Raw genomic sequence first — 27,588 nt, 5'->3', positions numbered from 1 at the left:
ATGGACCCCACAGTAAGATCTAATAATAATAATAATTACGAAGAGTGCTTGGCAGGGAAAATGGGCGAAAAAGAGGTTCGTCGTAATGCTAAATTTTACATGAAGCACTCCATGTTGTCGCAATTAATGCAAAATAACCCACAGAATGAGCAGAATTGCTCGAGTGTGGTGTTAGATGGAGTTTTCTTCTCGAAAAAAGCTCCACCCACAGCGCAACCTTCGGGTCAGGGACATGCTCGATATTTGCATCTCGTGCACAATTATTTACTCGACTATTGAATGGCAATTAATTAAGATTTACCATTTAAATTAACATTTAAACTTCATGCCTTGTCGCTCCTCCACAGTTACACACACGGAGGCTGCACGTCAAAAGGCCCCATGGCACAGAGACACCCAAGATTGCCGCAAATGATAACTTCTTCACAACGTCACGATTCCACCCAACTTCTCATGGATTGGCCACATTTCCCACTCCCCCCGTAGATGCCAATTATTCCTCATTTTCCCGTGCAAATCTTCTTCTTTGGACACATTGTGGTACACCCTGTAGGCGATTGTAAAGGGTTGAAGCAGGGAGGTGCGTGGATTGTCTCACAAGGCGACCTTTTAGTGCAAAATTCTTCCATCAGTTTGATTTATTGATAGAAGATGAAGAATTTGTGATAAATTTATTTTGCAGAAGACTGCTTCTGGTTTCTTAGAATCCTCCTCAAGAAGCTTCTCATAGCTGTAGAATGAAGTTGCTCTTAAAGATAAGCTAGAAAAGGCTAGAGTTGATAGGAACTTCTAAAATTTGTTTCTTTTTAAGAATATTTATTTATTCTTATTAAATGTTTTTTTTAAAGGATTCTGATTAATCTTTCCGTAAATTTTTTTAATAGAATTTTTTTACAATTTTCTGTGACCAAATTGTTTGTGTCAGCAAATATTTTTAACAGAAAGTTCTTTTTATTCTGAAAAGATTTTTTTTATTCTGTAAGCAAATATTATAATTAGCTTTTTAAATAATTATAAGTTTGTCAGCAGAACATTCCAATTGATTAATTCTTTTAATTTATCAGTAAATGTATTGATCAGCATTAATTCTTTGTTCTGTCAACAATTTTTTATATTGTCAGCATTTTTTTGTTTTTTTAGCATTTTTTATTCTGTCAGCAATTTTTTATATTGTCAGAACTTTTTTGTTCTTTTAGTTTTTTTTATTCTGTAAGCAAATTCTCTGATTTTAATTGTGTAAATTATTCTGTGAAAATATCAGCAACTTTTGCCATGGAATTTCTTTTAATAAAATTCTTTTAGTTTATCAGACATATTAAAGCCGAATTTTCTTTAATTTTTAGCACTCAAATTTTCAGATTTTTCTTTGTTTTTTAAAAAATTGTTTTTTATTCTGTTAGAATTTTATTTTAAAACTCTAAGCAAATCATTTTATTCTGTAGTCGAATCATTTTATTCTGTAAGCACATATTTTATTCTGTAAACTAAACATAATATTTAATCTCGAAACAATATTTTTTTTACTTACGTTTTTATTTTATTTGAAGATTATTTCGTCTGACAATAATATTAGTCTGCTAGTAAAAAAAATAAAGTTTTTTTGCAAGCTGAATAGAATATAAGAATTTGGTGACAGAATAAAAAAATTGCTAACAGAATAATTTTTTTTTTTGACAAAGGAAAACAGTTTTACTACTCTTTAAGTCCATCCAAGGTCCTACTCAATGAATCATATTTCTTGAATCCCAATTCCTCAATTGGTGCATATAGCCTCAGTTGTTGAGCACTGTGATATCCTACCATAGACAAATGACAATTCCTCAATTAATAAAAAAAACAATTTAATACTAAAATTGAAAAATTAAATTAAATTCCTCATCTTAGAACCACAATCCCTCCTTGGCGAATTCTCTTGAGAAAATCCACCTAATTAATTGGTAAAAGAATTCCAATCTTGGTACGAAATTAATCTTCTCGCACCAGATAGTTCGTGTTCTCATGTGCAAAATCTATTTCTTCTAAAGTTCGTAATTGATGAGCCTCCCTAATGATTACATGTAAATCTCCGGGAAAAATTATGAGAAGGATCAACCTTGATTGAGATTTTCATTTAAATCGCCTCCTCTTGCTACATACCTACATATATATTTGCCATCCATTTGTGAACAAAACACGAATGATTAAAGCCACTGGTATCGTGTTAAATGCTGAGAAGATGGGGGTCTGGGGCTTTTTTTTGCCTTCTTCTTGTTTGGCCTGCGAGAAATCCAATCAATACAACAAGACACCAAACAGTGGCTGAGTGAAATCAATTAAAGGCTCTCTCGCGCTTTGCCTCACGGGGTGTGCTGGCAGAGGCTTCATTAAAAACGGAAATTAATTGAAATCGAATCGGGAGATGTCTCGCGAGGTATGTATGAGCACCAAAGCGAAAGGATTGCACGCAGGGAATTCTTCCGTGAGTGTGTGTCGAACAAAAGGCTGACACCTGAATTGTTGCGGTAGCGGCGCATAGGGCACACAAACGATGATCACTCAATAATAAATGGCGTGTATGGGAAAAATTTCAGGGATGCCCGTGAGAGGTCGTTTATCATATCCCAAAGAGCTGAGAGAGAAGATCGAGATCATTTGACAAAGGTTCCCCCCGCGTGTGCAGGAGCAAGAGAGGATTGTCTTGGCGGTAGCGAGATGAGGAGAAAAAAAGCAAAGGAGCATCGTCGTATTTTAGTGGTGTGTCAGATGAAATGCCATTGATAAGGGCGCGATTGATGTACGATTGAGAAATGCCGCATTGGGGCCTATCGATTCACATCGATCGAGCGAGGATCGCGACCGGCAAGATTGGGACTGGCGGGATGACATCTCGACGATGACAGCAACATCGAGAGCAAAATTTATGGGCAAGTGGCGCAAGGAAGTGTGGCCGACAATGATGGAGAGGAAGAAAGATCACGATCACAGGGCAAGCAAACGATCACATTTTGTGGATTTTGCACATCAACCATCACACGCTGCGGGTTTGATTGAATATCGGGGGAGTCCCTGTGTGATGCACATCCAGCAGCCATTGAGCACTATTTCATGGGGCTTTAGTAGACATTAATTGGGACACACTCCCTACCAAGGCAGAGAGCCATTCTCCAGCATTGTCGCACTTGATTTTGATTGCAAAACGGCGACAGATCAAACTCATAAATTGCCTCCGCCATTATTTTATGGCATCATTGTTTTCCCATTCCCATTGCCCATTTAATGAAGGAAGCCTGTCTCTTTGGGATGAAATTGATATGAATTCTCGGTGACACGCTCCATCCCATGAGAGACTGCTTGCAGCACCAGCCGCGGAGCCAAGATGACGACGAAGATCAGCACAATAAGACCCCCACCCCCCTCCAAGTCTTTGTTTCATTCTTTAATTTTTATATTGAAGAAGAAGAAAAATAATTGAGAGCTAAAATTTTCTCCTGAGAAAATATTGAAGTGAATTTCTGCTCCTTCCGAAAATATGAACTTCCCACCCGTATTTAGTCTTCACGGGAATATTTTGAGGTAATCTTTGCGATATTCTTAAGATTTGAGATTCAAATTTGATCTTTTGCAAATTGAAACTTTTTTTTTATCCATTAAGATTATTAAATAAAAGAATTGACAGTTGAACGATTAGACTTTCAGTATTATTCAAAGAATTAAAAACAATTTTTATTAAAAAAATTGATAATTGGTAAAATTCACAGACTTTAGGTTTCTTAATTTAAATTTAATTTTCTTGAGCTAACAAGCTTCTGATTTTTTAAGCAAAATTTATGTTTTTTGAGCTAAAGTTAAGTTATTTATTTTTCTTTAAGTCAGGCTCTAATTTTCTTTAATCAAGCTCTAGTTTTTTATTCAAAATTTTTAATTTTTTAAAAGGGGTTAGAGTTTTGTCAAACCCAGGCATTAGTTTAAAGCCAGATTTAAGTTTTTTGAGTTGTGCTAAACGTTTTTAACCTTGTTTTTAACTCTGATTATTTTTTTTAAGTCAGGCTAGAGAAAATTTAAGCCAAACTTAGTAGTGCGTTTCAGTCAATATCTTAAAAGCTGAAATAGTTGGGATTGTTTACGCAACAAGCTTATTTCAAAGCTTTTTCTTTAATAAAATATCATTAATTTTTGTAATTTACATTCAAACTAATCTTTAATTAAGGATTAAATAACAACGTTAAAAATCAGCCCTTATGTTGATTTTGATAAACCTAGCAATTTTAATTATAAGAAAATCTTAAAAACTTAAATCAAAGTCGGTTTTTTTAAAGTAATTTTTGCATTTGAAAGTTAGTAAATAAGAAACCAGGCGCCTCCATATTAAGACTTCGCTTCTAAAATAAAGAAACTCCGGGTACCTAGTGTCTCCACTGCAAAGTCTTCCTTTATTTTACAATTAAAGGAAAAGATCATACTAAAGATCATACCGTAAAATAGGATAAACAGGATCACAGGAACTATTCTAGGATAAGTTCTTATTTCAAAACTTTTAAAAAAATATTTTTATTTAAATATTTCGACATTTTGTTCTAGGAACTACTTTATCAGTTAATTAATTCAACATTTATTGTTCGTATTCACCTTCCGTTTATACACCATTAACAAAATTCCGCAGCTCAATAAAACAACTTAATTCACTTATTCAATCAATTACAATAGCTGTGATGTTCAGAGCGTGCCCAAATACATAACTTGAGGGCACTTCATCAGAGAAATGATGTGATTTTGGGTGAAATTTTCATGTGGAAACGCTGATAAAATACACAAAATCCACGTCCGCACGAGCGGAAGCCCGTAAGACATACAATACTATGTACAATGGCTCGAGTGTTTGTCTTTGAAAATGAGTTGATTAACTTTGAAAATTTTGCATAAACACCACGTCGGGATCTTTTTCATTGTGGCATTCACGCGGGATGTCTTCCCATTTGGCGGCACGGCATTTGGTGGCCAATTAATGTGGTGCACCCATTCGGGGAAGATTCATTGAATTATATGTACAAAGTCTCTGGGCCCATTGAATGGTTTGATGCGCGCTAAATCAAAGCTCCGGCAGATATCGGGGTTGGGGGAATGCGGGGAGTCCGTGAAAGGAGAAAAACATCAATTTCATCCCATTGAGGGGCGCGCACACATTTAAATTGGCAACTGATGCGACAACTTGTCATGGGATGCACCATTTCGTACTTAACTAGCGTCATCCGATTCGCATTGTGTGTACAGTACGGGGCGAATGGAGCCCCGGGGCTGGGGAAAACATTAATCAGCAATTTTATTGTTCCCGGACGGAAGTGCCTGGCAACTTGTCATGATGGGTATAGTCTCTCCATGCTCTCTATTGGTGCACCAAATCAACTTCTCTGTGGGGCGGCACATTTGTGGCGCGCAATGCCCATTGAGTTGGGTGCGTTGAGAGTGACCAGAAGAAAATGCCCTACATAACACCCCAACTAAGGCGCGCACATTGAAGTCAATCCGGGGCTATTGAGGTTGTCAATGGGTGGTGATTGTTTGCAGATTCAGCAAATTCTGTTTGTTCTCATAATTAATTAGAGCAAAATGCACCGCAATGGACATTTAGCAGTGATGCTGGTTGGCTGTGGGGGAAGGGTCACAGCAGAGGGGTCAAAGTTTGCAATGATAGATTTTGCTGATTTAGATGGAAATCTATTTAATATGACCACATAATTATGTATACCTATCTATGTTTTATTATAGGAGTTGCATAAGAATTAATTTCTGCTTGCAGTTAGAGGTAGTCCTGATGAGAAGAGAAATGGATCTTTAAGAAAACCGAAAATTTAGGAAGTTAATTATTAAGAAAAATATTTTTTTTTTAGCTCAAATAAGAACCAGTTCAGTGTCTGCGATAAGTAGTCCATCTAGCGGGAAAATTCTTTTCATCTTATTGACCTATGTACCCATATTATGTATGTTTTATTAGAGGAATTGAATAAGAATTAATTTAATCCTGAGCTTGCAAGCAGATAAAGTCCTAATGAGTAAAGAAATGAATCTTAAAGGAAACCGACATTTTCAGGAAAATATTTTTCTTTTTAGCTTAGACAAAAACCAGTTCAGTGTCTTAGATAAAAATCCATCTAGCGGGAAAATTCTTCTCATCTAATTGACTTCTTAAATAAAACCATTGACTAATTTTTTATTAAAATTTCGCACAATGATGCTACATTTTTGACACACCTTCAACGTCTCAATCTCTCTCCTCGTACGACAGATGCGTGTCAGAAAAGCAGCCAAAGAGTGAATAAAATTAACATTTTGCAATTTTGTGCACAAAACCACCGCAATGCCCTCACCTGGCTTCCCTGGCGGAATCTGACATTCCACATGATTACTATCGATCGACCGCTGCGAAGGAGTCTCAGCAGAACCTCGTGGAGTCTTTTACATTTTTCTGCTGCAACATGTAAAGTTATTTCAGTTTCACAGTGAGAGGAGAGAAACCAAAAAAGGCAGGAAAGGGGTTTTTATTGATTGACATGACTGCGGAGTGCAATTGATGCAATTCACTGACCATTATTGGACAGTACTTGATTGATTGAGCCCCCGACCGCAAAGTTGCGCACTTTGACGCTATTTTTATTCGAATGTTAAGAGATTTTTTCTTCACAGAACGCAAAAAAAATCAACTTTCACGTTACAAAAATTTCTGTGAAGTGAAAGAAGTTTTCTTTGAGGAATTCCTGGGTGTGTCAGGGGAAAAAGAATCAACTTCCTCCTCATGTTTGCCAAATGCACTTTTCCATCACCACACGAAAAGTCCACACGTTTGGGGAATTTGCAGCCTCTTCTGGGTGGTTTGTATCGAATGGAATAAATCAAAAGTTTGGCATTACTCCTCTGTGAAACTTCTCCTTCTCCTCCTCGTCCTCCGCGCGAAGAAATACTGCAGTTTATTTCTGTCACGAAAGAAAATTCAACTTTTCAACCCACATATTCGTTGTTTGCATTTTCCAAAGGTGCCATTGACATTATATTTGCCTCTTCTTAGAAAAAAAAAGTCCTCCTTTGAAATGTATGGCAAAAATGTATGTATGTATGTCCCAGAGGTAGATATAGAGGGAAAGTTTCTAAAAGCAATGGAAATGCATTTCCTTAGACGATGAGAGTCTAAAGCGCAGATTCTCGTGGGAAAATAAAAACTTTGTCTGGATCTATTCGAACGCGATGATTCTTTTTACATTTAAATTGAATGAATTGTAAATAAAATCCTTTTTCTTTACTTTATCATAAAAATAAAAGTATTTTTTTACGCTGAATATGACCGTAAATCTGCATTAATTCTTCTATTAAAAATTCCTAATAAATTCCTTAATTATTCTCATCAATTCCTGGTAGAGAAGATCAATGGAGAGTCTTGAGTACAAAACATGGGATTTTGAGAGGGCATTTCCACGTGGAATAATGCTCTCAAAGTCCAACAAAGTCAAAAGAGCCCCACGGCGGCTGGAGAGAGCCAAAGAAGGAACAAAAAAAACCTCCTCAAAAGCCATCGTGGAGAAACTCTTTCACATATTCTTATTCTTATTATTACGTGGATCAACAACAAACCAATTTCAGAGGTCATTTGAATGCTTCACACAAGAAGGTTCGCCGTGCAAAGAGATTGAGTAATCGCCCCGAGACTGCCGTAATACATTGATTGATTGATTTTAATCAATTAATTGCGAATCAGATTTAAGCAGCACCATGAGAGAGCCCATCAATAGATCCCCTTGTGATGATGAAGAATTGGTAGGAATTATAAATAAGGTAGGTTAGGCAAAAAAAAGCATAAGAGCCAAGTAAGAAAGAAATAGTACACGCAACATAAAATTGTTCACCGCGGCGCGGGATATTTGAGTAATTAATTATCGCATGAGCAAGACTAATGGTTTCACAGAAAAATTGTGCGGTTCAAATTTCATGTCTCAGCACGGTGGGAGAGGGCCCAAAGAAGCCTCCTTCTTCAACATTGGAGGAATGACGGAGCCATGCCCCAGACCTTTAATCCAGTTGTTCCTAAAAACACTTTTTTTTCTCCTTCAATTCATTGGCCAAACGCGCGCCCAAATAATATTGATTAATTAATTTTCTATTGATCGCAAGCGGAATGTACGAAGCTCTCGTTTTTTTCTTTTTAATTCTTTCAGAGGAGTGGCATTGCGATTTTCAAGGGAATTTCCCGCGCGATCGAAATGCAATGTATTGATGTGAATTGTAATTAAAAATTTTTAGTCAAAAAGCCATTTACATACAAATCTCTCTCTTCTCGTGCTTGTCTTCCGGCTTCTTGGCATTTCCTTTGGTGTTCGTCTAATTAAAGTTCTCGTTTTTTTTAAGATTCTCAAACATTAATGATTTCCGCTGCTTGTATTGAACATGATGAGAGCCCTCAAAAAGTTCTAATTTGTTGCCAATGAACTTCTTTGTTGAATTCTTGCTGATCATCTCATCTCTTTAATTTGGTTTTGATTCATTTTCACGTTGATTTTTAATTAATCACTTGTAAAGGTGATTAGAAGCTCTAAATAAGATGAAAATGCCTTACCTAATTACAGTCAGGTATTGATTAACGTCGCATGGGATATACTCTTTCCACTCATTATTATTAATGGGTGGAAAGAGTATATCCCATGCGACGTTAACCAATACCTGACTGTAATAAATTCAATTTTCATTTAAAACCTAAAAAAAAAAATTTCAGAATAATTTTCCTGTTAATAAAAGGCCATTTTGGTATTCAGTTTAAAAGATAAATTTTGGCATTCACCTTAAAAAAAATGTATCCAAACTTTTACAAGCCCAAAAATAAAAAATAAATAAAATAGAATTGGTATTCAGGGTAAAAGTTTTTATCGTTTTTTTTTTCTTTTATGATAAAAGTGAATTTTGGAGGTCCTTCCCATGAGCATTTTAAGCTATTTTATACCGTTTGATGATGTAAAAAAATATGAATTTGATAGAAATTGGTCTCATACTAAAATTATCAAGGCAAATTTTGTTTTTGTTTAGTTTTTGCTGATTATTGGGCCTTATTCAGCGACCAAGAAACCCTTGAAATCTTTAAATTTTGTACTGAAATTTCAAGATTTCAAGCGAATTTCAAGGGTTTCTTGATCGCTGAATTAGGCCCATTAACTACATAATTTATTTTTTTTTAAAAATATTTAAAAAAAAAAAAAAACCAATTCTGCCCACCATGCATTCGACAAATTCTTCACAATTTTGTGGAATAGTTTGTAATGACCATTTCAAAGGTTTTACCCATAACTAATAAATAGAGTTACCACCTCTAGGGAATTCGTGGTATGATCTGCTCTGCGGTTTCAGGTTTAGGATGAATTTCTCCGGGTCACACGATATTAATTTTTTTGCATTAATTTTCGGCAGTATCAGAAAACAAAAAAATCGGAAATTGAATAGACTATGTAATTTAGGAAATTTAGATTTTTTTAACTTAAAGAAAAATCTACAGTTTTTTTTTCAAACTAGGTTTTACTTTTAAAAATCAGTCCTAAGATTTTTAATCAAGACCTTTGTTGTAGATTAGAATTAAGTTTTTTTAGGGTCATTCTTTTAAGGTTTCAAGGTTAAATTAGGCTGAACTGAGTCTGAATGCATCTTAAAAGTCTGACCTAAAAGAACTAAGGCCTGGCTTAATAAGCGGCTTAGCTTTGTTTCTTAAGTCAGGCTTAGGTTTTTAAGTCAAACTTGCATTTTTGAGGTCTTTTACAATTTATCTTACAATTGTTTATGATAAAGCTTTTAGGCTAAAAAACTTAAGATTGAAACTGAAGCCTGCTTCAAGAAAACTTAAGTCTGGTTTAAAAAACTTAAGTTGATCCCTTATGCTAATAAAGTTCGCAAAAAAATAGGTAGGTAAAATCTCCAGGTCAGAATGTAATGTGAGGTGGTAACCCTAGTTTGTAATGCCCATTTCAAAAGTTTTACCCATAACTAATAAATAAAAAAGATTATTTTGACGACTTTTACGATAAAAGTTCATAAAATAAAAGTAAAAGATTTTTTACGCTGAATATGGCCTCTAAAAGGGAATTTTGACATCACAAACTATTTTTAACTATGTATTTGTCATGTAAAAAAATACAGTAACTTACCAAATTTATTTGAAATATAAAATATTCTCTCCTTGACTTTGAGATTTCTCCTCGTCATGAAAATAAAGAATTGTTTTATAAATCGACCTCCTTACCTGTGTGTTGTCTTCAGCTCTCGAAATACCTCTCCCTGATTTAATTCCATTAAACCCCAATCCATCGTCATGAAGAAGACTCCACTCAGCGTACATAAGAGTAGAAGCGAAAGGAAAAGAAATGCCAGCTCTGAAGAAGTGATGAGAAGAAGCCATCCGCGAGTTTTCTGGGGGGACATCTTGATGGATGCCTCCGCTCCTCTTGTCTGTTTCTAAATGTGATTCCAACACCCAAAAGTGTTTAGCAAATAAATCTCAAGTGGCCCATGTGGGCGGCTCATAAATCATACACACAAAAATCAACTAAATCTCTCTCGGCGGAACATCCAGAGGCGACATGAGTGGAAACAAGCCATCGACAGGAGGAAGCATCATCGCGAACGTGGAAAGAAATCATCAACCCAAAACCAATCGGCCCAAACAAACGCCATATTAATTATTTTTCTATCTTTCTGTATTTTCTCTCTCTTTTTTTCTTCATTACAGTGTGTTTTTTTCTTTCACCACTTTTCGGTGAAATTACAGAAATCTTTTTATTTTTTTTACCTCATTCTTTAACTTATTACACCCCATAATTAATTCATTTCTCTCGTTTTTTATCTCTTTCTCCATATTTATGTACAGTCTTACGCGGTATTATTTTCTTTTTAATTTAAAATGCAATCTCTTAATTTTCATTCTCCCACACATTTCTTCATTTTTTAAAGTAATTTCTCATTTTTTATATATATAATATCTAAAGGATAATTTATAAGATTAAGTCATATTTTTTCTCATTTCTTTTAAATCTTACATTTTATTAATACACCTTTTTTGTAAGCTTTTTTTCTTGTTTATTTACTAGAAAAAAATTTTTTTTTGTATTTTTTTTAATTATTTTATTTTTCAAACAAATCATTTTTATTATTTATATATATAGCATTTTTTAATTAATGCAATTTTCTCTTCTCTGTTTGTTTATAGTCACTTAAAAACAGGACGAATTGTTTGCACAAAAAAAAACGAGCATTCAGTGCTTCTCTTCAGCGTAAATTGGTAAAGTTTACCAACTTACAAAAGACTTCCTGAATCCTCTTTTTTTTGGCCAGAAAAAAATTATTTGTAAATTAAAGAATTTTCTTTCACTGAAAGAAAGAATTATTCTTTCCCAATTTTATTATTTTATTCAAATATTATCGCTTCCGTTGGTAAAGAAAAATAAGAATAATTTTATAATGAAAAAAAATATTGTTTTGGTGAGTAAAATCGTATGATGTGGAATGTCAGCCTACGCAATGTATACATTTATAGTTAGAATTTATCGACTTTAATTAATTTGTAATCTCTATACCCATAATTGTTTTTTTAAGCTCCCAAAGAGACGCAATCTAATGTTTTTTCTTTCGCTATTTTAGCACAAAATTAATTCATTTTGGATGGATTTGTCGGCTGTTTGTTTTTGGAATTTTTCGCGGAGTAGAAGAGATTCAAAGGAAATTATTCTTTAATTATTTCAAAAGATTTTATAAAAAGAAAAATAAATAAATTGTTTGTTTCATTAGTTTCGTTGTGTTGGAAATATTTATTTTTTTAGCCAAGGGGCATACAACTGGCAACCGAATAATGCGAGTATCTAGAATTTTCTCTTTCTAGTTCCTTAAATCAGAAATATTTCCCCTTTTGTTTCAGAATTTTAAAAAATTGCAGCAAAAATAAACTAAATTTTAAAAAGAAAAAAAAAACCTTTTCAAGGAAAAATTTAGAATCTGTTGAACCTGCAGCTAAAATTTCACGATGAATGTTCCTCCTGCTACATACAGAGAACTTTTCAAACATTAACAGAGAATAGACACGGTACGTTATACATTATTTTCATTTTTTTTATAAAGCCAGTCGATTTGTTTTGCTAATTTTAATTTATTGCTTTGGGCACAAAAATCTTCCCAGTTTCGCAAAGAAAATTGAGTTTTGCAAAGTTTTTTTTTTTGACTTTTTCCGCTCAGCTTTTTCCTCAACTTCTTTACAACAGTTTCACACACACCACTCTCACGGGCTGAGGACCTACCCAGAGTGGCAACAAAGAGGATGGTTGAGAAAAAAAGAACATTTTTTTTACTCACACACATTTTTATGGAACAATGAGAAAGTTTCAATAAAGAATTTTCTTTTTTTATCTTTTATCGTTAGAAGCGAAATATTTTTTTTTCTTTTTTTATGCTAAATAATTCATCTGCAGCCTCCCTCACACATTATTCATTCTAAATATATTTTCTCTTTTCACTTCATCGCAACTTTTTTTTTCATTTCCTTTTAGACTAATTAGACTAGGAGGATTTTATACAAATTTTATTCTTTTTTTACACACGTTTACATTTTTTTTTCATTTCATTTTATCTACTTCCCGCAATTTTCTCGCTCTTTTCCTTTGTTTTTTTTTCATTCTTTTCCCAGTGAATTATGTACACGGCTTGTTTTTCACAATTTTCTCCTTTTCATTTGCTCTCTTCTCATCTTAATCCATTTGCAAATTACCTTTTAAATGTTAGCTTTAAAGACCGAAATTTTTAACCATAAATTACAATATTTCTATATTTGTTTTTTTACTCCTAATAAATTACATTCTACAGTCAATGCGCCGATTTTTTTTGGCGCCCTGTGCCACTGGCGAGGGCGTAAAAACCTAATTTTGGCAAATTTTGGACGATACTACAGAAGGGGGTTTAATTTTCTTACTAAAAATTACATTCCGATTTATTCTTTTTTTTTTCGTGCAGGAAAAATGGATGGAAATTTTGGTTTTCTAGACGTCCTTGAAGGAGATGCTCTTTTGCGAGGATTTTTAAGGATTTTTTTTTTAATTTTTGCAACGGAAATAAGCAAGAAAGAAAATCAAGAATCTCGTAAAAGAACGCAGAAATTAGGATTCCAACTGAAGAATAATATTTCGGATGAAATTTTCTACAGAAACTTTACGAATTTAGAAATTATTTTAGTTTTAAAAAGAATCAACAAATAAAATTCTTTTAAAAGAATCTAGAAAAATTCTAAATCTTCTAATCCGAATAAAACTAGAAAAGTTTAGAATTTTAAAAAGTGCTTTTGAGGGGTTATTAATTCACAAAAATAGAGCTTAATTAATCATTTTCAACTAACAGTCAAAAAATCTATAAAAAATGATTGAAATCAAAACCAACTTCATTCCTTAAAAATTAGTTATCAGAAAAATGATTCATTTAGCCCCATTTTTTCTAGCTTTTCTTGTGGTCCACATTGTTCGTCATGACTAGCTTTAGTCCAAAAATTAAATGACGAGATAATTTTTGAATTTGGATCGTAGGTTTTTCAGATGAAACCGTTTAAGATTCGGAAGACAAATGGCCGAGTTCCTTGACAAGGAGTTTGCTCCCCTATTTAGACTTTAAATTTTGGCAGCAAACTCCCAGACGAAACACAGATCGTTGTTCTATAAGAGCTCTAACTATTCATGATTTCCTAGATCTAATAGAAAGAAGTTTAAATGGAATAAGGAGCTTAGAAGTTTTTAAAAATTTTCTATTGGTTTGTACAATATTTATCCGGATTTCTAACCTAATATATTTACCATTTCATTCAATTAGAATGAGTGAGATAGAAACTCAAAATTGTACTGATTTTAAATCAGTGTAAATATTGGACAACCCAATAAAATTTTAGGTTAGGAAAGTTTTAAAATTCAAAAGGAACCGAAGCTTTGAAATCTTTTGTTTCCTTTTGTTTGTTCCAAAGCTTTCGACTCGTGTTTAGTCTTGAGTTACAAATAGATTAATTTCAGACTTTTTCTTTTTAAAACTTCATATTTTAATTTTTCTCAGTGCGCCGAAAGCTTTGGAAAAATGGAAAATTTATTAAAATGAGAACGTGAATAAAAAATATCGAAGAATTAAATATAAAAGAAGCTTTAAGGAATAATAAGAATTTTCTTCTATTTGATAAATGAAAATTCTTCTCAGAAGGTTAAAGGGAGGATTATCCTTTGCAATTGGAGCAACAGAGCTTTGAGAGCATCTCCATGAGGACTACATTGCTGGCATGACTTGAGAAAGCTCTTCTCGTTTCAATGTGAATTGAGAGCTTTTATCAGAGATGGTGTGATATGTTAAAAATCAGTATTATGTAGGAGGATTAAATGATAGTTTTCTCAGACAGGGGGAAAGAAGGGGGTGAGATGAGTGAGAACTACGTTCTTCCATTTTGTCCCCAGACCACTACAGCCATGGGGAAACGCGTTGGAGGGCAAAATTGATGAAAAATCACAAAAGCCTGACGGTGGAAATCATTTATCTTCCCATGGAGTCTTTCTGGGTGAAATTTTGTGTGAATTTATTGTTTTTATTGTGGATAATCATTAATTTTCTTGCACACGTTTTTTTTTCTTCTTTACTTCTTCGTGGCAGCTTCTTGTCTCGCATTGCGTCGTCGTCGTCTCTTAAGTGAATGCTGCCGGTTTGTCAGTCGCGCACCGAAAGAAATCTCATATTCTCTGTCAGTACTGTTGTCTTGGACATTTTTTTCATGTCTTCTCCGCCACTCAGCCACCTCGTCCCTCATAAGTTTAAATTTCCTCCGCACGACAAGCACCCGGTGAATTCTTCTGACGATGTTTGTTTAATGGATTTTATATATTTAGACAATTAATTATTTCTCTGTTTGCACGTCAATCAGCGACTCTATGTGAGGAATTCTTTCTGCCAAGGCAATGTGATTTTTCACCATCAGGAGCGCTCCTCTGTGGCCTCCTTTTTCTCTTCTTTTTGCCCATTATGCCCGCACCTTGCACCCAGGTATCGCAATACATGCGACAAAGTGCCAAGAAATGCTTCAATATAATAGAGAAATCAATTACATTGGAAAAAAAATAAACGAAGAAAATCTCTACTTGTAGCGCTTTGACGCATATCTTTCAGAATCAATATTTTATCCGCGTTGGTACTTTATCATTAATGATTCTCTTTTTTTTTACAAAACTTATATTGTAGCTCACTAATGAACTTTTCCTTTGCATGGTTTGCCTTGAGGAGGTGCTAAATTGTGATTATCCCGATTATCCTGGTTGTTTTATGTTTTTTTTTAGCCTTTTATCCTGGATTAGTGAAGACATCTTACTAGGAATAATTTTTGGATAATTTAACCATATCTTTTGGCCACCTACTTAGAGTAAGGATAATCTTCTCTAAAGCCGGATAATGAACTTAGGGTCAAAGCTACCTACTCAGACTTAGGATAACTTTCTTAAACCCAGAATAATCTTCTCTAAGTTTGGATAGTGTTCTTATAGCATATATTATCGACTTAGATCGAAATTTACCTAACAATAGCCTTGGATAACCCACAGAAAGCTACTTACTCAGACTTGGGATAACTTTCTTACACCCAGGATAATCCTCTCTAAGTCTGGATAATGTTCTTACAGCATAGATTATCAATTTAGATCCAATTTTACCTAAGAAGAGCCCTGGATAACCCACAAAAAACCAGGATAACCTAACTTTTATCTTTGGATAATCACAAACAGCGCCACCAGAAGCCATTTTATCGCTAAATCTCACTCATTTTGTGTGTGTGTGTTCTTCATTAAATATTTTTCACATTGCTGAACATGTTCTATTTTATATAGGGATATTTCTTATATATGACTCTGTACTACGGTAGCTTATTGTAATAAAAATTACCCCACTAACTTGTTTTTTTTTTACACAAAATCACTACTGTGTCTCGCCTTTGAAGTAATAGTTTTTTTTTAATCTTCATTTTATTGATATTATCCTTAATCCTAATTGCATGCCATTTTATCCCATTCACGCACAGTCGCACATTAAAATATATTTATAAAAAGATTTTTTATATTTTCTCCTAAATGTCATCTTTTATCCCACATTTTCCTACATCCCGCCAATTTTACATTCAGCAAATTATTATTATTATTTTTTTACTTTATCTAAAGGACTCTTTCATGTGATTTTCTTCGTAAATCTTAATTAACCTGTGTCTGATGGATGAGGGATTAAAAGGATATTTTTTTTTCACCTCAGAAGATGAGATTTGAGATAATGTCTACATTTTCTTTTTTAAATATTTTATCCTTACTTTAAGAGTCACTTATCAGTCTGTCTCCTTAGAATTACATTATAATGCAAAATATCTGCTGAATGCGAGTTTGATGCTTCTTTTTGGGGGGAGAAAGTGAAGATTTTTCTTTTTTTTTATACACAAATTCGGAACTTTTGGTCTGTTTGATCATACAGCACGCTTTAGTGCTCCGCCATATTTATCCAAGGTGATTGGATAAAGTGGCTCGGATGGTGGAGCGTGTTAGACGTGAACGGTTTGTGTGGTAGCGGGCGGTGGTAAGAAATCAACACCAACCTCATTGTCAATTAGTGACTCCTTGTCGTCCCTCCGCGTCCGCCGGATGTTGGCCAGGAAGACGGCAACGATGATGAGGAAGACCACAATGGCTGCCGACACGCCCAGTGTCACTTCTTTTCGACTATCGTAGAGGCTCCAGATGCCAAATGTGGCTGCCGCTCGGTGCCCACCGTGTCGATCGCTGAAAATATCATTGTAGTCCTCTTCGTCGCTCTCATCGAGATCCTCTTCTTCGTCTGAACTACTCCTGTGGTTTGATGTGTCGGTGCCGCTGCGGGAGGATGATTCAACGCGCGATGTTGACGAAGGGGGCGCTCCGGTAGATGATGATTGAGCCTTAACCAAAATAATAGCTTGGCTTGTGTCCAGGGTAAGTGGAAGTGATCGTGTCATGGCTTCCGTCTTCTGAAATTTCAAATAAAATTGAAAAAAAAACGTTATAACGGTTATTTTTTAAATTTATGTTTTATCCAAAATATAGCACATTATGGATAAAGAAGAATGGTAAAAAAAAATCATCACAAACTGCACTCTAATCGCTCTAATTGACACCTCAAGGATCTCCGAACTGACCCAAGTTGCAGGTAAACATAACATTGTTGATCATCGCAACAACGAAACGTGTCAAGTTATACATTCTCTCAATTAAATACTATTTACTCAAGACTAACAATTCTTCTCCTTCGCCTCGAACTCGGACCTTCACACATCGTCGATTTGTTAAAGTAATCAATTGTTCCAATATTTGTTCATCTAACACTGCTGCTGCCATAATTTTATTTCTATTTATTCATCTCATTCTTCAACTTCTCGCGCCTTTTTTCCCCCAACACCACTGTTGCTTTTTGCCTCGTTTTTTTTCGCTCACAAAATACCATCATTTTACACTTTTATGGGCAACACTGTGAAATGGAATTCTCCCTGGGGTTTTACTGACCCTTGGCGGACATCGTAAAGTGATGCGAAAAAACGATGAAAAAGTCTCTCCGCCAAGGCAGGTGATGTGTTGCTTCTAATAAATATTTTTCGCAAATAAAAAATAAAAAAAACATTTCCGTGCTGTAAGAAAGCATTTATCTCCTGTGCGTGACGCAGGTTTTGTCCTTTTTTGTGCTTTAATTCTGGCAATGGAGGCGCCTGGTTGCGATTTTAGTTTAATTTTGAAATATACAGTTACGAGAAAAATAATAGGATCAACAATATAGGTTTTAAATGTACCCCTGACTTCAATCGTCAATATCTCAGGCTAATTGGTTTAAGTTTAAATGCTTATAACTTACGAAAATATATGTATTTTTTAATCTATAAATTTACAAAAATTTGTTATGAAACTTTGTGTAAATTGGAAAGCATTTTCACCCTTAAATTATTGAAATAGGACCACTCACAAAAACCCGCCTAACTTTTTTTCTGAATGTCCGATTTTAAAAATTTCAAAAAACTTTGAAAGTTACATTCTTCCCCTGTCCAAAACTGCCGGAGTGATTAAAATCGGTTGAGGGGCTGATTTTTAGCAGTCGTTCAAGTAGAACCACACCAAAAATGCCATTTCTGTTCCATCCTCTACCAAACCTGAACGGATGGACCGATTTTCGAAAATCTACTATCGTTGGAAAGGGGATGAATCTAACTTTCCGAATCTGTGCTACTTTTTAAAATCGGTCGCCCACAGCCTGAGATATTGACGATTGAAGTCAGCGGAACATTTAAAACCTATATTGGTGGTCCTATTATTTTTCTCGGCACGTATAGATGGATACGCCTGGTCATAAAGCTGTATAAACAAACAGTCGTGGAAATGAAAGGAAATCACTTCTATGAATTCCAGCGAAGTTTAGACAAATTTTTGCTTTCTTCAACTTAAGTTTATTAAAGTTTAGGGTCGACTCTGATAAAAATCTTTTCTTTGTTTTTCTAACAACTGAAAAGTTGTTGTAAGATTTTGACAGTTGATGTTTTTAAATCGTTCTATTTTCATTTAATAAAAGAAAAACAAAGAATTTATTCTTGAAAATAGTCAGAAAGATCTCTGATGAGCCATGGAAAAGAAATTTTCCTTCAGAAAGCCGACTAAAGAAAGAAATAAAATGTCAAAATTTTATAAAACTTTTCTCAAAATACCAAAAATCTTACAAGTGATGAATTGTAAGAAAAGAAAAGAAAAGAAAAGATTTTTATCAGAATCTACCCCATGTGTCAAGAATTTTCCGCACTTTTAACACAGTTTTTACTCAATTAAATCGCATTGATGGAGCTTTTATCGAAAGCTTTTGCTCATTTAAAAATTTTCTCTATCTTTAATGATATTTCTCAAAAAATCAAGGATATCAAATTTATGATTTCTTCACCATTGGAACACGTGTACCATTACACTTTCCACCACACAAAAATGTTTATGTTAAGTAAATTTAAAAATTCCCTTTGACATCAAAGTTCTTTATTTGAAACCCATTAATATTTATTAGGGTTCTGAAGACAAAAAAAATCTTATCAGCTCATTAGATCTTCCTCTTTACCTTCATCCCGTGAAACACATACCTACATACAGTGTGGTTCGAAAACAAAACCCCAAAAGAACCTCTGCAGCCACCAAGGAGAGTCCCACATGGAGACAAATTAGCATCTTCGGGTGGAAAAGCGATGTGGTTGGTTTGAAATAAAAATCACACCATTGGGAGACATCCAAAGTGACATTATGTATTCTTTATAGGTTTTTGGCTGGAGGAAAACCCTCGAATGCAATAGAAGTTGTCTTTTACCTCCAGTGTACAATGTATCTTGTTGTGTCTTCTGTCTTTGGTCGTTTTTTTTTCTGTGTGTGTTCCGCTCCGTCCAGCTTCCCCAGACTTCACCATCGATTTCAAAATGTCTCGAATGTGTCGTAAATTAAGGGACAAACGAATATAAATTAACTGAAATGTCAATAAATTAAATCTCGCTTTAAATACCTTTCTTTGTCGTCTCAATATAACACTGCGAACAAGAAGGAATTTAATTTATTAATTGGTACTGCAATGTACTTTACGTTTTTCCACTATATATTGTATTGAGAAATATATATATCAGAAAAGGTCCGAAAGGAGGTGGTGGGAGATATTCAATGTGAGAGAAAGTTTTGATTTTAATTCACTTAATTTTTTTCCTGAATTAAATTCATCATCCATCTTTGGATTGTTTCCTGCAAATGAGCGGTGTATTGGATCTCAAAGGAGAAGACATAGATGATGATGGAGGAAGGAAAGAAGAAAAAAGGTCCTCAGTTGTGTGGTTTTAATTAGAGGCCTCACCTTTAAGAATTGGACTATAAAACAAAGTTATTATCTGGAGGCTTGTCACAGTCGTAAAAAAAACCCAGAGAAGATCTTCCGATGTTCTCCACAGAGGCTGAAGCTTGAGTTAAATTTCTGTTGGGTCATCCCATGACAATCCCTGCCTTGTGTGTACCAAAAATTGAGTTGAATACGTACCGTCCACTCCACAAGAAGAGTCTCCCAATAAATATTTATTCTCATGATTAGTCAATTCGTCACGATAGAAGAATCAATTCTTCTTTTGGGCTTTTTTTTTCGTTGTGCATAATTTTTGACTCAATTTCACTTCAATTCACCGCGACAAGAGCATCTCTTGTTCCTCTTTGGCCATCCAAGTCCATCATCCGCAGCGAATGGCCGCGGTAAAAGGAAGAAAACTCTTTTGGGGCCACTATAAAAACAACTAAATGTTCACAGAGAAAAAAAGCCCACAGAACTCACGACCCAAAAATTGGTGGAAGAACATCGAGAATTAAAGGTGAAAAAAGACGAAGAAACTCTCCGAAAAATCACTCAATGTGTGGATTGTATCGGTTAGTCAGCATCTTTCTTTCCAAAAGGTGTTGTTGACTATGTTGCCATGTACAAATATATATAAAACTTTTTTGCCATCGAGTGCGCTTTTTTCCCCGCGCGCGCACTCAAAAATCAAGAATTTCATGCTCGCTGGTCTTTTCCTCTGTGAGACTTTTTTATTTCCCCAACTCCGACGCGACGCTTAATTGCAGTGGCTGCACTATGACTAGCCAAACGTTTCTTCAGCACCTTTCAGGAGATTCTTTTGTTTTTTCTTTTTTTTCATTTTGTTCAAGAAGAAAAGATGAAAGGTGTCTATTTCGATAGGTGGTGGAGGAAGCAATATCGCGCTACTCCCACACTCCACTGATAAATTTCTTTCACTGTGAGTTTTGTCACATTGTCACAACTTTTCCACCTTCGGAAAATCATCAAATTGACACTTTGAACTCCCCCCCCCCCTAATTGGAAATTATCGAGCAGCGGAATAGTTTTCTCAAGACAGGAAGTTTCTTTTTTCTTTTCTTGTTGAGATTCTTTAAATTTTATTGGCATCATTAATGATTTATTGGAAAATTTTCTTTGGGAAAGTTGAGTTAGAATCTTTTGATATACTTTTCCATGGAGTGGAGACGCCAGGTAGTAACCAGGTGCCTTCATTTTGTTCTATGTATAATATTACGATAAAATATAAGAAATTCCTGCATCTCAAGGTGATAATTGAGGGTCAATAGCGAGTGTATACATAGAAGAAGGTGTCGATGGGGGAATGCAAAAAGAGATATCAGTTGCAAAGGGAGTCAAGAACGGAGAAATTATTCCTTGCTGCTGCACAAAGCTATTGAATTGGACACAACAATAGTGTTGCAGGTGATTACAGGGAATATATATAATTGGAATTGTCACAAAAGGAAATGTTCTGGTGCGAGGATTTCGCGCACAAGAATTGTAATTCTCATTAAAGTGAATGAGACGGTGGAAATATTCTATGTTCATATTTTTTGGTTTTCACAACGATGGGATAAAGAAAAGTCCGGGATTGTGCGCGCAAAGGGGTCAATTATTGCGCGCGAAAAGTGACAATTTTCACGGCGGAAACACGACAATCCAATTAAGCTGATAAGAAATTGAAGTGAGAAATGGTTGTGATACAGAGAAGCTCAATTTAGGAGAACCTTTTCCCCCAGGGGGATGGGAAGGGGCGCTGGGGGGGGAGGGTATGAAGTTACGAGAAAATGGCATCGTCAGGAGCGGGAGGCATCATCATAAAATTGCACTAGAATGCGCACGAGAATGTATCGAATGGTCTGCTGAGACAACAAATACACAACGCGGATGGCGATGCAGGTCTCATGAGGAGCATTTGGGTGCTATATACACACACGTAGAGCTCTCAGGTTGCTCCGCGGTAGAGATACGCGGAGGATGAGGGCTTAACAATAGAAAAGTGTTGGCGGACCATAATATGGTGTGGTTTACAGGCAAAGCCATTCTTCTGTTGTCATCGGAGTCAGTTGTGGAAAAAAGATTATTACACCACACGGCAAAATGCGAGGTGAGGTGAGGTAACAACAGCCAATTCACAATGACTGTGTCAAAAACATGATACTCTCATCTAGATTCTGTATTAGATAGCATTTCTTAATTTTCCTCTATTAGCTATAGAGTGAGAGAAGCGATTCTCGCGCTTGTTGTTGCTGAAATAACAATTTATAACAATAAATATTCTACGAGAAATAAAAAAAAGAAACACAAAACATGATTAATAAAAGATAACTTCTTTGACTGACGCACCCTCCGCGTACCTCCCTTCCTTGTTATTGCCGTGCAAAGCACATGCAAATCTCACGTGGAATTCCATCGAAATTCCCAATCTGGCCTTATTAAGAATATTATATGAGTATCAATATCATGAAATTATTCTTTTGTTGACCCCATCTTAATGACTCTGCCAAATATTGGTAGGGCTGTGTTTGGAATTTTGCAAAAGAAACGTTTTCAGAATTAAAAAAAAAATCTTTTTCTTTCAATTACAGTTGATTTAGAATTTTTAGCCACCAGAGGGCTTAGTTTAATTGCAATGCCATCTAGTGTGAAAATGAATTTCACAAAAAAAAACCGTTTAGAGAATTTCTTTAACCCAGAACTATTTAGTCTAAATATCAGTTAATTTAAATTAATTATTAGGCAACAGAGGGCTTTGTTTCAGTACCACCTGGTGCTTAAAAACGTCTTAAATATTAATTAATTTTTAAATCTTTTGATCTTTTTAATAAAAAGGGCCTTAAATAATTAAAATATTGAAATATTGACCCGCATTCTGAAGTCAAAAGTTAAAATTTTACGATTATTATTTCCAGACTTTAGAAAAATCGTCCCTATATTAGTTTTAGATAATTCAATAAAATATCTCATTGTTTCTATAATTTTAACAAATAATTAATGCATTAAAAAGGATTTAAAAAATGAGAACAGAATTATTAAATAATTAATTAATAAAATAAATCAATTTTTTAATTATTTTGAATCAAAATTGTTTTAAAAAAAGTTAATTTGGCCCAGAAATAAAAAAATCTAATACCGGAATTTTAGAATCTTTAAATTTTATAAGAAAAGTAAGTAATCAAAATAAAAGTTCCTTAAATCTTGACTTCAGAATTTTAGTTCGATATTTTAACTATTTATTCTTTTTTAAAAAAAATCAAAATTAGTTTCAAAATCGATATCTTTGGACTTTTGACTTAAGAATTTTCAAATTCTATATAGAATGTAGATAAATCAGCTCAATAAATCAAGATCTTGTAATCTTGACTTCAGAATTTAGATCATTTTTAACAGAAGAATTTATTTAAAGAACTTTAAAAACTTTCTAGACGTTCTAGACAAATCTTCCTCGTACAAGACCCATTGAAGAGAAAAGTTTTCTAATTTTTGCCCAACCCTGATGGGCGTTCTCCCAATTGGTCTCTTCCCCGAATAAAAAAAAACATCTCTCAATGCCAGCGTGAAAAATTCCTAAACACATGTGTGTGTATGGCTCCAAAAAGGCGTGAAGGTGTACAAAAGTCAATGAAGATCGTGGTGGCAGATAGAGTCAGCACTACAATAAAGTTTAATTGTTGTACCTCGAAGAAAAGCCACAACTTTTTTTTTCGCCAACACAAACTAATTAGCTTGGATGATGCCCTTTTTCACTTCACTTAAAAAAAAAGAAAGAATCATAGCTAAAACGACTCCAAAACAGACGCGGAAGATATTGTCCATTGACGGGTATGATGGGGAAAACTTTTATTATTCGTGAGATGTGTGCAACAGTTTGGCGCTAAAATGCATATCATGGTCTCTTTCAATGTTGAGGAGAATGAAGAAAGAGGTGTCACACTGACCCCGCGCGCGCTATGGCTCAACAGGGGGTTTTCCTTTTTGTCAAAGAATTCTGTCGACGACAACTGACCCACTTTTGGGGATGGCAAAGAGCAAATTCACTTAATGTGGGGCAGGAGGAGGTTTGTCCTGCTTCTCCCATTCGGAGTAATTTCATTCTTGCTGACGGAATAATTGCCATAACACTGATTTATCGGTGTTGAATGGTGGAATATCCGCAGTATTGTATGCGGGGGAGGGCATGAGTGGCGGAAAAAAGAGCTATTTCGTCGTTCTGAAAGGAAATTGAAGCATTCACCAATAAATCACATCACAAGAGCGAGCTTCACAGCTATTTGAATGCTGGTATGTTGCCATCATAGCATACAAAAAAAATACTATAATGTGAAAATTTCTTATAAATAAATGCACAAATTCTCGTGCTTGTTCTTGCGAGTTTTCTACAAAAAGAATAATCTAACTATTTGCAATTTTCTTCGAATTTTTCTTTGAAGGAAAATTTTAAGTTGAATAACTTAAATTCTTTATTAATCTATGGAAGAATTTTTTAAGGAAAATTTTCTCCTTTTTTTTCAAAAGGGAAAAGTAGTAGAGAGTCAATGATTAGAGGGCGTTTAGCTTGCAAAAAGTAAAGGAGGGAGAAACAAAGTTTAGTTCACCATAAATTAGTAAATTTTACGAGGCATTTACTCAAAATAATATCTCAGTGTCTGACAGGTAATCTCAATGAATTTGCATAAAAATAGATAATCTCATCCCATGAACACCTGACGGACTACAAAAGTGATCGTCCCAGTTCCAAATAACATTCACCCAACATAAAATTTAAATGCTTTTAATGGCACTTTAATGATTCTCAATTTTTTCGCGTGCATTTCTGCAAATTTAATATAACGACCTAAGACACCTCAATAACCAAAAGAAGGGGGAAAAAAGTAGGTACACAAGATTGTAATTTAGTATTACATATAGAAGGTTCAAGAAAAAAATCCCACCACACTGAATACCGTAATGTTGATGGCGCGGGTTCCCGAAAGAATTTTCTCAGAGCAAAACATCCAAAAAGCAATGATGATTTAGTGGGCAAAAAGAGTTATTCTAGTGCTAACTCACTTTTTACGATCATTAAGAGGAGTTACTTGTTGTTCTTTCTTTTCTTACATTACATATATTGTATCCTCAATAGAAATTTCGTGAAAATACACAAGACAGCAGAGAAGTTCTTTCTCCACAGGGGTGTAATCAGGAAGAGTTTTTGGGTGTCTAAAGGCCCCCTAAAAGTTTAGGAAATATCAGGATTTTCTTTAGAAGTTAAAACAAAGAATTTTCATGCTAAAGATTGCCTTAAGAAATTATAAAGGGAATTTTCAAACGTTATAGCCACTATTGAACATTAAAAATTATCCAACGTTTGGAAAATAAATGTCAAACGATAGAAAAGGATTGTCAAATGTTTTAAAAGAGTGATCAAATGAAAAAAATTTATCGTCGAAATAAAAAAAAAGTCAAACGTAAAAAAAGACCATCAAACGTTAGAAAAGAAATGTCAAACGTTCTGTAATAACTGTCAAATCGTTTTTAAACCATTTTTCACGTATCTTAAACTTTAAAAAAAATTCAAAATACATCAAGTAGATTTCAGACTACGCCCCTGTTTCCTCGCACTACCAAAAAGTCTTCATTTCTTTCTCTTTTTTTCGCCTTCATCATTCGCGCGGCATTTTATAACGCACCAGAGTATAAAAATCTATTTACGCTTGTATGAACAGAAGCATTAAAAACGTATAATGATGATCGAAAATGTCTTTACGGTATACAAAGTCTCCGAATATTTTTTTCCTTCATCTCTTGTACTCTGCGCTATCTCACTGAACTTCAATTCGAGATGGGTTTTCATTAAAGACACTTTGGTGTATGTTTTTTTCTTTTCGATCTTTTCACGTTTTAAAATATAAATAATGTCGAAATAATCGCTCTCTTGGAGGAAGGAGGAAAAACGATCCGAATTGACGCATTTAGCGGTTGAATTGTAAGTAAAGAGAAAAATGGAATTGGATGTTGCGAGCCTCTTGTTGTCATCGACACACTGGAAATGGGGCAAATGGGGGCCCTTACTTTTGGACTACAAGTGGATCCACTCGACCGAATAATATTCCAATTTGATTTATGGCTCTCCACCCCCTCTTTGATGCTTTTATGGACAAAACATATAATTGGGGATTTTTTTGCAAGCATTGATGGTGAAAAGCTTTCTCAGTCTTTGGGCGCATTTGACGAATCCCCTATTTTTGGATGAGAGGAAAATCACACGGAAAATTGGTAAAATGCTGAGCATTGAAAGGAAAATTAAAAATTCAGATTTTTGGAGGGAAATTCAGGCATTTTGAGGAAAAATCATGGAAAATTTAGCAATAATTTTAACTGTTTTCAAGGTGAATTTGCAATTAATTTAACAAGTCTTAAAGCTTATCTTTCAACACTCAGACCTTTCCTATTTTACTAAATTTTAAATCTTACACCATAACTTACGCTTCCATGTGAATTCCCTATAAATTCCACGATTCTTTCAGTTTAAACTCAACATTATTTCTTGGGGTTTCTTTGAAAATCCATGTAGGTATATATCAAAGAAGGAAGCACGGTGAATGAGATGAGAAAAAAAGCTCACTCGATCTAACCAAGAAGCTCACACAATCAACGTACAAAATAACTAATTAATTCACTGTCACGCGATGCTTTTTTCCGCTTGGTGCGGCGTGTGACAAAGAGAAATAAATTTCGCGACAGAAAACCTATATAGAGAGCTAATTAAAGGTGTTCTCCCCCCCCCCCCCCTTTGGAAGACGAGGGGAGAAGGTGGGTTTGCGGGAAAGGAAAAAAATCACTGCAATTAATTGCAAGAAATTGCCGCGTGGACTTTCACCGTGAGGCGCACGCGGGGGTCACGCGGTGAGGGCATATCGCATAAAGCGGAGTTTTGCAGGGCAAAAGAGTCGAAAATTACACGTAATTTATTGGTGTTTTATGTAGCCAAAGCCGACACGCTGTCCAGGGTAAATTGAGACATTACAGCGCCAACCTTAACACCTCTCGCTCTGGCTCGTGTTGATTATTGCGCCAGCATATTTTGTACTTTTATTGCATACAAAACCACACAGCTATATGAGCAACACGGCGTAAATGTTGATGAGTGATAAGCCCTGCAATTGGCGGTGTTCTCCAAAAGGCGTTTTGTAGGCGAAATCACCATCATACTGCGCGAACTATATATCCCCGTATATATACATAGTAGGTAGGTAGGTAACTCTTTTTGCAAATAATAATCCGCCACCACTCAAACCCATTCCGTATATACAAACGGCACACAGGGTTCATTCTCATCCTGAAACAATTGTTTCCACTCTATGTAGGATTTTGTGCAGAGAGCTGTGAGGAAAATTTCGGGGGGTGGGTTTGCAAATTTTGCACATAGCACAAGCCACATTACATACATTTTATCTACATATGAATGCCCCTCATGAATACGTCTTATCTCTGCCAACTGCACAGACTAAAACCCACGGAAATTGCTGGGAAAATTTCATTCAGCAGAGTGGAAAATGACTCTAATCAATGACTTTGCTCCTTAACAGTTTTCCCCGGTCATTGTGCAGACATGGGAAAAATATATAGCACAAGGCAAAGAGTAACAGTTGGTTAAATGTAGGACGAAGAACAAGCAGAAATGGAATTTTTGCTGGGAGATTTTATTCT

The 27,588-nt window shown here is 34.9% G+C and overlaps 1 protein-coding gene across 2 annotated transcripts in view; it reads right to left on the bottom strand.

Annotated features, from left to right (window-relative positions):
- Positions 1–10,676: 10,676 nt before the first annotated feature.
- LOC129789723 (uncharacterized) overlaps positions 10,677–27,588 on the bottom strand; it is a 274,016-nt gene continuing 257,104 nt past the window's right edge. For both annotated transcript variants that reach the window (XM_055826739.1, XM_055826740.1), the window contains one exon: positions 10,677–17,029. In XM_055826739.1, the coding sequence (XP_055682714.1) occupies positions 16,568–17,029 (462 nt within the window). In that variant the 3' untranslated portion in view covers positions 10,677–16,567. The remainder of the gene's footprint in view (positions 17,030–27,588) is intronic.

This window comes from Lutzomyia longipalpis, chromosome 2, assembly GCF_024334085.1.
Source record: "Lutzomyia longipalpis isolate SR_M1_2022 chromosome 2, ASM2433408v1".
NCBI lineage: Eukaryota > Metazoa > Arthropoda > Insecta > Diptera > Psychodidae > Lutzomyia > Lutzomyia longipalpis.
Note: the sequence above shows the minus strand (reverse complement) of the source record. Positions and strands in the feature narration are given on the sequence as shown.